General features: G+C 38.0%; 1 protein-coding gene across 1 annotated transcript; it reads right to left on the bottom strand.

The window, feature by feature from the left end:
- Positions 1 to 1709: 1709 nt before the first annotated feature.
- LOC102267171 (keratin-associated protein 19-5-like) lies at positions 1710 to 12321 on the bottom strand. The gene is made up of 2 exons (XM_005905409.1): positions 12198 to 12321; positions 1710 to 1951 (listed from the first exon to the last, which is right to left on the bottom strand). Exons 1-2 carry the CDS (start codon positions 12319 to 12321, stop codon positions 1710 to 1712), a joined length of 366 nt encoding a protein of 121 aa, XP_005905471.1.
- Between the last annotated feature and the right edge of the window lie 3093 nt (positions 12322 to 15414).

Here is a 15414-nt window from a genome sequence, read left to right as displayed (position 1 = left end):
CATGGGTTAGCAAGAGCTAGTCATGACTTAGTGACTAAATCACCACCACAAGTTGGCTTCACAATTCTACCATTATGTTATTACCTTGGTTTAGTTGAATTTGGTAACTCAAAAGATATTCAGTTTCTTTTCACTACCTACATATATAACAGTTTGGGGAGGGGGGGATGATGATATTTTATTATATGATTTTTCACAGGCAAATAATACTTATTTGTAGTACTAGCAAGAAATAACCCACTTTTTGAATGTCAGCATTATGAGACCCTCGTTAGACTGCACAAGGGCTTCCCAGGTGGCCATAGTGGTAAAGAATCCATCTGCCAGTGCACGAAATGGAAGAGACGCATGTTTGATCCCTGGGCCAGGAAGATCCCCTGGAGGAGGAAATGGCAACTCACTTCAGTATTCTTGCCTGGAGAATCCCACGGACAGAGAAGCCTGGCGGGCTGTGGTCCACGAGGTCGCAAAGAGTCAGACACAACTGAAGCAACTTAGCATAGTACACAGAATGTACAAGGTTTCAGATCAACCATAACCTCAATACAGGTTATTTCACAAGTAATGGCGGTGACTTTTAAATTTCCTTGGTGAATTACAAAATATTTCAATGTTCTGATAACACTGAAGAAAAATGTCATGTCACACCATGGCATACCATGAGGAAAACATGGTAGAGATTCACCAAAAGAAGTTCATTTTTCAGCATATATTTGGAGATAGGTTTTATTCTATCATCATGTTTTCTTATTACTGAAATGGTTAAATAAATATTAATTTTGAACAAAACAGAAAAGCATTTATTCTTCATGGTACTTCATTCCAGAATGGAAAACATGTAAAGCTGATATTTCAGTGCTAGATTTAAATGCCAATGTTCTCTAACTAAAAGCATTGAGTAAGATGTGGTTTCATGTTGAAAGAAAAAGTTACTTCAGCTGAGTGTTGTGGTTTGCAAGTATGTATTTAGACATATGAGTGAGTGTAGAAGCTCCTATTGCCTTAACTCTTCATTGAGTAGCTTTTTTTTTTTTTCATTTTTAGTGAAAATTACTCAGTTATGTTGACTCTTTGCAAACGCATGGACTGTATAGTCTATGGACTTTTCCAGGCCAGAATACTGGAGTGGGTAGCCTTTTCCTTCTCCAGGGGATCTTCCCAACCCAGGGATCAAACCTAGGTCTCTCACATTGCAGTCAGATTCTTTACCCAGCTGAGCCACAAGGGAAGCCCAAAAATAATGGAGTGGGTAGCCTATACCTTCTCCAGCAGACCATCCCAACCCAGGAATTGAACCAGGGTATCCTGCATTGCAGGCGGATTCTTTACCAACTGAGCTATGAGGGAAGCCCTTTTCATTGTTGATTGGGTGCAATTACAAATAATCACTTTGATCTTCCGAGTTAAATTAAAAAATAAAACCTATGTATGCTGTTTCAGGAAAAATTTATTGCAAAATGCTTAGAGGAATTCTCACAGTTATGAAAGCACAAATCAGAGACAACAAAAGACATGATGTAGACAATTATGAAGTGATAAAATATCCCTAAAATCTGAGACACTAAATATTATTTTTGATCTTGGCCTTAATCTTAGATACTAAATAATATTTTTTATCTTGGCTTGGCCCCAGGTATCTTGTTTAATATAGTTATTGTAGTCAGATAATTCGTTTATGGGCTCAAATGTTGGGCTCCTGGGAAAGGATTTCAGTAGTAGCTAGAGAATCCATATCTTCCAAAGAAGGATGGGTAGAGATTGTAGCCATATCCAAAGCTTCCATAGCCAGGGCCAAGTCCATAGGCTCCAAAGTCAGAGCCGTAGCCCAGCCTACGGAAGCTGCCACATCCACGGCCAAAGCCCAGGCCGCCAAAGCCTCCGTAGCCATGGCCCAGGCCTCTATAGTGGTTGCTGCAATGGCACACGGTGTCAGGGGTGGTGAGTTGGTTTGCTGTTCAAAGCAAGAACGTGGATGTCAGCACGTGTAGAGGGATGCTTATTGACAATGGTCAGCTGCTGCTGCTGGTCAGAGCATGTGATAAATCATGTGTCATTGTCTCTATCACCTGCACAGCCTTCCTATGAGGCATTTCTCATGTTACCTGAAATGTTATAATTCAGTAATTTGCTGTCTCCAGACACACAGAGGGACCCTCATTAAAACATTTGAGCTTACTTTAGCTTTCTATTTATAACATCCTTGAGCCTGTTGTTTTGATCATATGGGAAAAAAATGCCTGATTCTTCAAAATTTGTAAGTTTCAAACTCTGAATTGAATCACTTATTATTGTGCATATTACATCATTTACAATTGATGGCATTTCTTTTATAATTAAACATTTGCTCTATTCTGTCATCTCCTGAATGAATAACTCCATCTCCAATGAAATTCACAGATACTTGTTCAGGCTACAGATGTTAAATCTATGTTTTTTTAGAATGCAAGCCTATGTACTGGGTTGAGGACTGAAGGAAATGCTTCTATCCAGAATATATGAAAAAGTTAATTAAAAAAAAACAAGGCATGTTGATTTTGTTTTTTAGCATTTAAATCATAATAACCTTTATAATTTTGACTTTACACACCCATTTCAGAACATTTTGGTTACAAAACATGGAACAATTTTAATTTCAGAAATTGAGAGCACAAAATCCATCTCAAAGGCTGGCGTATCAGAAAAGCAGTTAAATTTCCATTTCCAATCCTAAAACCTTCCTCCATAATTTTTTCTGTTCAAAGTCCTACTAAAGTTGTAGATTGCGTCTGCATCTACAATTTTTCACAAGCCAGCCAATTCCTCCTTTTTTTGTCCTTCTTTAATTATCCATGAGTGGTTTCTATTTTCAATTTCACTTTAGCTTTCATTCTCCTTCTTTTGCTCCCAGTACCTACAAAGAACAACCAGGTAAAATTTTTAAGTTGAAAATAGATCCCTTCCAAAGTCTGTTCTTTACATCTGTGTTTCTTTTGCTGCCTTGCATATAGAATTGTCGTTACTGTCTTTCTAAATTCCATATATGTGCATTAATATACTGCATTGGTGTCTCTCTTTCTGACTTACTTCACGCTGTATAATAGGCAGATATAAAGAACAGACTTTTGGATTATGTGGGAGAAGGAGAAGGTGGAATGATTTGAAAGAATAACATTGAAACATGTATATTACCATATGTAAAATAGATGATCAGTGCAGGTTTGATACATGAAGCACAGCACTCAAAGCCACTGTTCTGGGACAACTCAGAGGGATGGGGTGGGGAGGAAGGTGGGAGGGGGTTCAGGATGCGGGGGACACATGTGCAGTTCAGTTCAGTTCAGTCACTCACTTGTGTCCAACTCTTTGCAACCACATGTACTGTAGCCCACCAGGCTCTTCTGTCCATGGGATTTTCCAGGCAAGAATATTGGAAAAAAAAAAAGAATATTGGAGTGGGTTGCCATTTCCTTCTCCATAACCACTCTATGAATCTATTAATTGTTCATTAAGGTCTTATATATTAAAATATACAAAAACTCCTAGGGTCTTCTGAATGTTAAAATAGTATCTTAAAATTGAAAACATCTTCAAACTTTTGCAAAGGAAAACAGAATGATACAAAGCTGAAATGATACAAACCAAGAAATATATGTGAAGACATTCAGCTTGGACTTCATGGAGTTCCCCTGCTAAGTTCATCGAGTTAGTCAGTGAGGTCCAAGGTTGACCCTACACCTGCCCAATCTCCATGCAGCACTTGCCTCTTGACTTGGGTCAGTAAAAACTTATTTAACTGACATCATCTTGAACATGTAATTGAGCTTTTGTAATATTTCCAAGTATTTTATCAAAGATGAATTTCTTCAAATGGATGTTTTTTATTCTAAGCAGCAGAGTAGGAAATTTAAAAATGTTTATAGAATTCATAAATGAAGTGTAAGTAAATTACAGTTGCTATCATGGCTACCATATTCTGTGCAGTTCTTTCTACACTCTAGCAAACTAGCTGTTTAAAGTCACAATAAGGCTCAGTATGTCATAATTCACGTATCATATCTCTTTTATCCAAACACTGTTCTGTTACATCTCATTCTGAATTACAAACAATTGATAAGCTCGAATTTTATTTTCAATGAATCCGTTTGAAGACATAGAATCACAAACAATTCAGATAGAATTAAGGATATCACATTTTTCTAATGTAACTCAAACCATATCATGTAAGAGTGATCAATGTCCAGTCTTGTTTGTTTGGAATAAAAAGGATGCATCTTCCTGAGACAGAAAATGGAAAACTTCAACAGTCAAATAAACATCAAAACAGTTCCAGGGAAAAACATGTGAATTTTGCACAGAACCAATTAGTGATCATTGGCAGCAAAATATCAACCCTAAAATATTATAGACTATATAGGACAAATACTTGGTTTTTTTTCTAAGTGAAAAAGCTAATCAAAATAAAAATATCCATTGGACAAAGAGGGATACATATTTCTTTAGAGAAGTATTGGTTTTATGCTTAGTTGTTAGATTCTAAACACCAATAAATTGAATGATGATTTTTTTCTTCATTTCACATTTGGGAAGACTCCTTTGAAATATTTGTCAATTCTATGATAAAGGATGAAGAAGAATAAAACGTTTTCATTAGGGATATGTAATAGTCTTTACCTATATATAATAGAAACTTTTGTTATGCATTCCAAAGTTTTTCCTTAAAATTCATACACAGGTCAGTAACATATGAAAATGTAGTTTACAAAAATATTTTATTATACTAGCAGTACGACACATGCAGGGCTTCCCTGGTGGTGCTGGTGGTGAAGTAAGAGATGTGTGTTCAATCCCTGGGTTGGGAAGATCCCCTGGAGGAGGAAATGGCAACCCACTCCAGTGTTCTTGCCTGGAGAATCCTATGGAGGAGCCTGGTGGTCTACAGTCCACAGGGTCACAAAGAATTGGATATGACTGAAGTGACTTAGTACCCACCACACATGCATTTTTCTTATTCCAATTTTTAACAAGTCTTTTTTTTTTTTTTTCTTTGCAACTTTCCAACACAATCTTTAGGCTGTGAAGATACTGACCTGTGTGTGAATGCAGTAGCTTCAAATGAAATTTAGTTATATGTGTCAAAGTCCCTTTAATGGAATGACCAAACTTTATCTAGCATAATTGTTGGGGGCCAGCGTGAGGCACTCCGCCCATGGCAAAGGTCATGAGGAAGGAGGCTTGACATACGCAAAGGCGGGATCGAGCCTCAGGAGTCCCCCTGGAAATCCTTGAGCATCTACCCCCATAACCAGAACCTGCCTACTTTACTACTTTGTGCTCTCACCTACACCTCTGACTTTACAGGGGCTGTCCCCCACCACCTCCTTTGGAGAAGGAGTTAACTTAGAGCTCCAGTTAATAATAATTCCTGGGCGTGACAGGAGTGTTTCAACTTACAAACTCCTCTGAAGGTTCTCTAGCCTGCCTGACAGGCTTGTCCGGCCACATGTGATTGCTCACAGCCTCCCAACCATGAGAGGCACGAGATGCTTTAAACCTTCTAAAAACAGGTTCTTTGGAGAAGTTAGAAAATTATTAGTATAAGTATAGTGGGCTGATTAGAAATTGTATTGGTGAAGAGTTTTTCATTTGTTGAGCCAATGTTTACTGCTAAGTTTCCACATCCCCTGCCCTTATACACATTAATCAATATATAGAAGAAATAAGTATTAACCTTTGATATAAATCACATTAGACCTTAGGCCAAGTAAATTCTTTCCTTAACTAAAACCCACTACACCCTCACCCCATAGGAATGTAACTTTATTTGAGTGACGTCTGTTTTAAGAATAATCACCCCTGGAGAAATAAGTGTTGACTGACCTCTGTCACAAGAAGAGGGTCATAAATTGTCAGCAGGCCCCCCTGGCCAGAAGATGATGTAACACCCCTAAGACCTCTGTATACATTTATGTGAAGCACCTGACTTTAATAAAAGTCAGGACTGCTGTCCCCACATGACTTTCGTATAACATCTCAGTGTATAAAAACAGACTCTGAAAAATAAAGAATGGGGATCAGTTCCTCAAAATACTGGTCTCCCCATGTCTCTCTCCCTCTCAAACTCTGGCTGAGTCTCCATCTGGAGCGCGGAACCCACCAAGCTTACTAATTTTGCCTGGGCTTCTAAGATCCAACTGGGGAGGCCTCAGTGTCTCCTCTCCTTCGGGAGAACAGAAGGACGCCTGCAGCCTACGTAAGTGGTGCAAGCTTCTTGTCTTGAAGTTTTATTGGTCTCCCACGTAAACCAAGCTACTCAGCCTCTTTTCTCTGCTGAATTTTCCTACTGAGCTATCCTCATTCTATTACTCTTTACATCTCTAATTAATGTCTAATTGAAGCTATTGTATCCTGATCCTCACCGAAGCCATCTCCCCTTCGAATACCCTGGATCAGCTGGGGCTGGACCCCGGCACATAATCTCTTTTATGAAAGGACAACAAGTGACCAGAACTGGCCATTTATTTTTCTAACCTTGATGCAATTCAAAGAAATTCAAATCGAATAAAAAGTCATGATCTTGAGAACTGAGCTTTAACATTATTCATTCTTCATTTGCCTCAAAGTAAAACTAAGTTATAAATTGAGAAGCAGGAGATTATATACAATATAATAAAACTGTAACAACAAAAATAAAAGAAAACAAAATAAGGGGTAGTTAATCTAACAGAGAGAAATAATCCCCATAAATTTAGCTATAAAAGCATAGCTGTTCATGAAAATATGATGAGAACTTTCCAGATGGTATTCAAATTTTAAAATATATAAGGAAAAAGAATCAGCATAATGGAGTAGAACCCCAGGATTCAGGTGAACTACTTCTGATCTTGGCTCTGACACTTGTGCTTGTAGGTTGCTGTTTAGTCACTCAGTCATATCCTAATCTTTGCGACCCCATGGACTGCACCATGCCAGGCTCCCCTCACCATCTCCTGGAGCTTGCTCAAACTCATGTTCATTGAGTTGGTGTTGTGATCTAACCATCTCGTCCTCTGTTGTCCCATCCTCCTCCTTCCTTAAATCTTTCACAGCATCAGGGTCTTTTCTAAGGAGTCAGTTTTTCACATCACATGGCCAAAGCATTGAAGCTTCAGTATCAGTCCTTCCAGTGAATATTCAGGGTTGATTTCCTTTAGGATTGACTGGTTTGATCTCTTTGCAGTACAAGGGATTCTCAATGGTCTTCTCTAACACCACAGTTCAAAAGCATCAAGCTTTGATGCTTGGAAAGATTGAAGGCAGAAGAGAAGGGGACGACAAAGCAGCTCTCAGCCTTCTTTATGTTTCAACTCTCACATCCATACATGACTACTGAAAAAATCATACCTTTGACTATATGGGCCTCTGTAGGCAAAGTGAAGTTTGTGATTTTTAACATGCTATCTAGATTTCTCATAGCTTTCCTTCCAAGGAGAAAACATCTCTGAGTTCAGTTCAGTTCAGTCACTGATTCATGTCTGACTCTTTGTGACCCTGTAGACTGCAGCACACCAGGCCTCCCTGCCCATCACCAACTTCTGGAACCTGCTCAAACTCATGTCCATTGAGTCCCAGGGATGCAATCCAACCATTTCATTCTCTGTCGTCCCCTTCTCTTCCTGCCTTCAATCTTTCCCAGCATCAAGGTTTTTCAAATGAGTCAGTTATTCACATCAGGTAGCCAAAGTATTGGAATTTCAGCTTCAGCATCAGTCCTTTCAATGAATATTCTGGACTGATTTCCATTAGGATGGACTGGCTGGGTTCCTTGAAGGTTGAAGGACTCTCAAGAGTCTTCAACATCACAGTTCAAAAGCATCAATTCTTCGGTGCTCAGCTTCCTTTATAGTGCAACTCTCACATCCATACATGACTACTGGAAAAACCATAGCTTTGACTATATGAATCTTTCTTGTCAAAGTAATGTCTCTGCTTTTTAATATGCTGTCTAGGTTGGTCATAGCTTTTCTTCCAAGGAGCAAGCATCTTTTAATTTCATGGCTGCAATCACCATCTGCAGTGATTTTGAAGCCCCCCAAAATAAAGTCTGTCACTGTTTCTATTGTTTCCCTATCTATTTGCCATGAAGTGATGGGACCAGATGCCATGATCTTAGTTTTCTGAATGTTGAGTTTAAGCCAACTTTTTCACTATCCTCTTTCACTTTCATCAAGAGGCTCTTTAGTTCTTCACTTTCTGCAGGGTGGTGTCATCTGCATATCTGAGGTTACTGATATTTCTCCCAGAAATCTTGATTCCAGATTGTGCTTCAGCCAGTCCAAGGTTTCCCATGATGTACTTTGCATATAAGTTAAATAAGCAGGGTGACAATATAGTCTTGATGTACCCCTTTCCTGATTTGGAACCAGTCTGTTGTTCCATGTCCAGTTCTAACTGTTGCTTCCTGACCTACATACAGATTTCTCAAGAGACAGGTCAGGTGGTCTGGTATTCCCATCTCTTTCAGAATTTTCCAGTTTGTTGTGGTGCACACAGTCAAAAAAGCAGAAGTAGATGTTTTTTATGAAACTCTCTTGCTTATTCAATGATCCAAAGGATGTTGGCAATTTGATCTCTGGTCCCTCTGCCTTTTCTAATACCAGCTTGAACATCTGGAAGTTCATGGCTCATGTACTGTTGAAGCCTGGCTTGGAGAATTTTGAGCATTACTTTACTTGCATGTGTGATGAGTGCAATTGTGTTGTAGTTTGAGCATTCTTTGACATCGTCTTTCTTTGGGATTGGAATGATAACTGACCTTTTCCAGTCCTGTAGCCCCTGCTGAGTTTTCCAAATTTGCTGGCATATTGAGTGCAGCACTTTCACAGCATCATCTTTTAGGAATTGAAATAGCTCATCTGGAATTCCATCACCTCCACTAGCTTTGTTCATAGTGATGCTTCCTAAGGACCACTTGACTTAGCATCCCAGGATGTCTGGCTCTAGGTGAGTGATCACACCATCATAATTATCTGGGTCATGAAGATCTGTTTTGTACAGTTCTGTAAATTCTTGCCACCTCTTCTTAATATCTTCTGCTTCTGTTAGGTCCATACAATTTCTGTCCTTTATTGTGCCCATCTTTGCATGAAATGTTCCCTTAGTATCTCTAATTTTCTTGAAGAGATCTCTAGTCTTTCCCATTCTACTGTTTTCCTCTATTTCTTTGCATTTATCACTGAGGAAGACTTTCTCATCTCTCCTTACTATTCTTTGGAACTCTTCATTCAAATGGGTATATCTTTCCTTTTCTCCTTTGCCTTTCACTTCTCTTCTTTTCTCAGATATTTGTAAGGCCTCCTCAGACAACCTTTTTGCATTTTTGCATTTATTTTTCTTGGGAATGCCTCTTTCTTCTGCCTCCTGTATAATGCCATGAACCTCTGTCCATAGTTCTTCAGGCACTCTGTCTATCGGATCTAATCCCTTGAGTCTATTTGTCACTTCCACTATATAATTGCAAAGGATATGATTTAGGTCATACCTGGATGGCCCAGTGGTTTTCCCTACTTTCTTCAATATAAGTCTGGATTTGACAATGAGTAGTTCATGATCTGAGCCACAGTCAGCTCCCAGTGTTGTTTTTGCTGACTGTATAGAGCTTCTCCATCTTTGGCTGCAAAGAATACAATCAATCTGATTTTGGTATTGACTCTCTGGTCATGTCCATGTGTAGAGTCTTCTCTTGTGTTGTTGGGAGTGGGAGTTTGCTATGACCAGTGTGTTCTCTTGGCAAAACTCTGTTAGCCTTTGCCTTGCTTCATTTTGTACTTCAAGGCCAAAAATGCCTGTTACTCCAGGTATGTCTTGACTTCCTACTTTTGCATTCCAGTCCCCTATAATGAAAAGGACATCTTTCTTTGGTGTTAGTTCTAGTAAGTCTTGTAGGTCTCATAGAACCATTCAGTTTCTTCAGCATTACTGGTCAGGGCATAGACTTGGATTACCGTAATATTGAACAGTTTGCCTTGGAAAAGAACAGAGATCCTTCTGCCGTTTTTGAGATTGCATCCAAGTACTGCATTTCAGACTCTTTTGTTGACTATGATGGCTACTCCATTTCTTCTAAGGGATTCTTGCCCACACTAGTAGATATAATAACCATCTGAGTTAAATTCACCCATTCCAGTCCATTTTATTTCACTGATTCTTAAAATATCGATGTTCACTCTTGCCATCTCCTGTTTGAACACCTCTAATTTGCCTTGATTCATGGATCTAACATTCCAGGTTCCTATGCAATATTGCTCTTTACAGCATTGGACTTTATTTCCATCACCAGTCACATCCACAACTGGGTGTTGTTTTTGCTTGGCTTCATCTTTTCATTCTTTCTGGAGTTTTTCTCCATTCTTCTCCAGGAGCATATGGAGCACCTACTGACCTGGGGAGTTCATCTTTCAGTGTCCTATCTTTCAGTGTCCAGTGTAGCATCTCTAGGCAAATCATTTAACCATTTACAGTTCCCCTACTTGTTCTATAGGGAGCAATACTATGCAACAGTAATGCTAGGTCCAGGACCTACTTATATTGTTGTCCTTGGGTTATTAGATTTCATCGACTAAAATAACAACAAACTTTGCTTATACCATCACCTGAATATGAAATTCAAATTTGAAATGGCAATATATTTATATTGCATGGTGTATATATTCAATCATATGAAACACCAACAATCAAATGCTTGCTTTTCCTTTTGTGTTAAGTGATGGAAATTCCACTTTAAAAAAGCAAACTCTTTTCTTCATTCTCATCAAATAAAGCCATGGAATAATAAATTTGTTATAACTAGATGTTTACATTCCATTTACAGCTGCAAAGGTCTTTAATGCCATGATTTTGAGAATGATATTAAAGAAGAATATCATTACATGCCACTGAAGAACAGTAACAAAAAACTTGACCTAATGTATTTTAATACTACACATATTTTAACTAGCTTGTGATACTTTTAGTAATTTTATAAAATTACTATTTTAATAGTGATATCAAATGAAATAACAGGAAATAGAGAAAATAATATATAAGGAAATTAATTTAAAAGTAGTTTTCTTTCATAGATGCTTGGCGTTTATCACTGTTCTTACCACAGGTCAAATTTTGAAAGAAGGGATGTATTTTATATATTTTGAACTGCATTGATAAATAAAATTGCATAAAATATAAAAATAATTTTTATTTGTTACCATGGATATGTTACTCAAAATTGTCAAAGTTGAATTTTTTATTGTTGTTGAAATAAACTCTAAGTATTATCTGATTAAAATCAAGGAAATAAAAATTCAACAGTTGCATCTGGGTAACTATTTTTCATTTCAATTCATATTTATTTCTCTTTTTTAAATGTTTCTGTTCATGAAATAAATATTTAATAAATAAGAAAGTATATTAAAATAATCATTTACAGTTGACCAGTGTTTACACCTAATTGAGATTAAATAAATTAAACCAAAACTGTATTTGCTGTTTCAAGTTAAGAGATTTAAAGAAATTGAGGAGAACTGATGAAGTCAGAATTTTGTAATTATAAATGTACTAAAGGGGGTTCCCTAGTGGCTCAGTAGTAAAGAATCCTCCTGTCAATGAAGGAGACCCAGGTTCAATCCCTGGGTTGGGAAAATACCCTGGAGAACAAAATGGCAATCCACTCCAGTATTCTTGCCTGGAAAATTATGTGGACAGAGGAGCCTGGTGGTTTACAGTCCATGGGATTGCAAAGAGTCAGACATGACTTAGCAAGTAAACAACAACAGCAAAAATGTACTAAAATACTTAGGTACTAATTTTTTGGAACAAGTGGACCCATCATAATCTTGTCCCAGTGGTTGAAATCAAGTGAAGCAAGTCAACTTATGGAGCCAGATTTTAGATTGACAAAGAATAATTTTAATGGAAGCTAGAGAAAGTCCCATGGATGGAGGAGCCTGGTAGGCTACAGTCCATGGGGTCGCTAGGAGTCGGACACGACTGAATGATTTCACTTTCACTTTTCACTTTCATACACTGGAGAAGGAAATGGCAACCCACTCCAGTGCTCCCGCCTGGAGAATCCCAGGGACAGGGGAGCCTGGTGGGCTGTTTTTATGGGGTCGCACAGAGTCAGACATGACTGAAGCGACTTAGCAGCAGCAGCAGAGAATCCATATCCTCTGTAGTCCAATGGACAACAGCAGCTGTATCTATACCTTCCATGCCAGAGCCAAACCCATAGCCTCCATGGCCATAGCCATAGCTCAGTCTGTGGAAGCTACCACATCCTCGAGCATAGCCATAGCCCAGGCCTCCATAGAAATTGCCATAGAAGCTCATGGTGTGGGAGCTAAAGTCTTGGTTTGCTACTGAATGTGTGTTTCCTGAGTATGGATCTAAAGACCCGTTCTAAAGTTTTTATACCCTAAGTTACTGACATGGTAAATCATTTTCATTCTTCAGAAGATATTTTATGAAACAAATAGTTTTGGCTATTTGCTTTGTTTAATTCTCATGGAGTCTGAGAAGTCTCTACAGTCTCTACAGTCCAGTCAACTGGCTGACAACACCATGAAGATAATACTCCTTAGCTGTGAGTGCTCTCTGTCTTTATTTTTCCAAAATAGTGACTATATCTTCTCATCTGAGGTAATCAAGGCTCTCACTAATTGTACTTCTAAATCCATGTCTCATTTAAAATTATAATCACTTCAGTTCAGTTCCATTTAGTCGCTCAGTCGTGTCCCACTCTTTGTGACCCCATGAATCGCAGCATGCCAGGCCTCTCTGTCCATCACCAACTCCTGGAGTTCATTAAAACTCAGGTCCATCAAGTTGGTGATGCCATCCAGCCATCTCATCCTCTGTCGTCCCCTTCTCCTCCTGCCCCCAATCCCTTCCCGCATCAGAGTCTTTTCCAATGAGTCAACTCTTCGCATGAGGTGGCCAAAGTACTGCAGTTTCAGCTTTGCATCATTCCTTCCAAAGAACACCCAGGGCTGATCTCCTTCAGAATGGACTGGTTGGATCTCCTTGCAGTCCAAGGGACTCTCAAGAGTCTTCTCCAACACCACAGTTCAAAAGCATCAATTCTTTGGTGCTCAGCTTTCTTCACAGTCCAACTCTCACATCTATACATGACCACTGGATAATCACTTAGATGTCAAATATCTAAAAATAATGAAATACAGACAAGTTTTACTGATTGTGTGTAGTTTGAAGTCACCATAGGATCAATCTTGTTTAAAGTGCCCAATGTAGACTTTTTCTTAATTTTTAGCAGACAATATCAAAACCTTGATGCCTTCTTAAAAAAGGCATTTCCAAGCCTGAGAAGAGCTAGAAAGAAGAGAGAGAAAACAAAACAAATAAATGTTTCCTGCCCCTATATTTATATTTAGTCAAAATTGGTGGTGACCCATTAAATGAATCTTGACACTCCTTTTGCAATGATTTCCTCAAAACTTTCAAGGGGGGCATTCTGCAAATTTAAAACTAGTTTCTGGAATTCAGGATTATGATACCATGCTGAAAATAAATGGCTCTATTGATCTTTTGGAGAAAGTAGAGGAACAAAATTGTAAACAATGTAAGTCTACAATAGTGATTTCTTTCAGAGATTAATAATGGATGTATTTAATATTACAAATATTTTAAAAAATTTGGACACATTTTTAAACTTTATCACCATCAAAGATTGAAGAAATTAAATAACTGTTAGGAATTTATACATGATGTCATTGGGATTTTTTATATTCCACTGTCTGATACCCATGTGTTTCATTTTTGAGAACGTGCTACTTAATGACTAGAAACATATTTGAAGTTCTTTGAAGAGAGATTACAACAGGGCTTCAAGTTAATTCAGCTCAGTTCAGTCACTCAGTCGTGTCCAACTCTTTGTGACCCCATGAACCACAGCACGCCAGGCCTCCCTGTCCATCACCAACTCCTGGAGTTCACTCAAACTCATGTCCATTGAGTCAGTGATACCATCCAACCATCTCATCCTCTGTCATCCCCTTCTCCTCCTGCCCTCAATCTTTCCCAGCATCAGGGTCTTTTCAAATGAGTCAGCTCTTTGCATTAGGTGGCCAAAGTACTGGAGTTTCAGCTTCAGCATCAGTCCTTCCAATGAATATCCAGGACTGATCTCCTTTAGGATGGACTGGTTGGATCTCCTTGCAGTCCAAGGGACTCTCAAGAGTCTTCTCCAACACCACAGTTCAAAAGCATCAATTCTTCAGCACTCCGATTTCTTCATAGTCCAACTCTCACATCCATACATGACTACTGGAAAAACCATAGCCTTGACTAGATGGGCCTTTGTTGACATTGCTTTTCAATATGCTGTCTAGGTTGATCATAATTATGGTGCCTTAAAGAGTCACAAAATACTTCATGGCAGTGTTTTATTCTGAAACTTCAATTTTGGATTTTATTAAACAACATCAATATTACAATTACCACTCCCCACCCCCCAAAAAAAAAATTACTTTGCAGTCCAGTGATTAGGACTCGTGCTTCCACTACAGAGGACATGGGGGACACAGGATCCATCCCTGGTGGGGGAAATAAAATCCCGCATGTTATGCAGTGCAACCTATATATAGCTTTGTTTAATCTCTGAGTCTTGTCGACTTTTTTGCAACCCCATAGACTGTACCTTCTCAACCTAGGGATCAAACCTGCATCTCCTTTATTGGCTGGCAAGTTGTTTACCACTGAGCCCCAGGAAGCCATATATATATACATATATATATGTATATATATATATATATATTCTATGTATATCAATCAGTTGATCAAAACATTAGTATTAGTACTGGCTCTACCTCAGACAGGAATAATACATAGAAAACAAATTAACCTGACTTTCTAAAAGTTTTCTTAATACCAAATGAGATAGAAATCAAGTGCTCTGTACTCATTTCTCAACTGCACACTGCATGGACGAAGTCAACAATTCTTCAAAATAAAACAGTTACTAAAACTGGCCCAAAAGAAAATAATGACCTGTAAGATTATCTCTCTTAAGAAAATAGAATTTGTAGGAAAAAAATTATACTTCTCACAAAGAAAACTGCAGGTCTACCTTGCTTTAATGATTAATGTCAACAACTATTTAAATAATTCTGATTAGTGAAAGAAGTGATACTAATTTTGCACTATTTCATAAAATTAACCCAAATGTAATTATATACAAATATATAGCACAATTATATGTGAAAGTTGGAAAACAAAATGGAAAAATACCTTTCAAAAAACAAAATCTATAAATTCACTATGAAATTATGTATTAAAAATTAGAAAATAAATGCATAAATGCCATTTACAATATTATCAGAAAACATAAAATAATTTCAAGGAGACATGCAAGATCTAGCCCTTGATAGTTACAAATTAATAAAAATATATGTATATATATGTACA

The sequence above is a fragment of the Bos mutus genome, chromosome 1 (genome assembly GCF_027580195.1).
Source record: "Bos mutus isolate GX-2022 chromosome 1, NWIPB_WYAK_1.1, whole genome shotgun sequence".
Classification (NCBI taxonomy): Eukaryota; Metazoa; Chordata; class Mammalia; order Artiodactyla; family Bovidae; genus Bos; species Bos mutus.
This window is presented reverse-complemented; position numbering and strand designations above follow the sequence as displayed.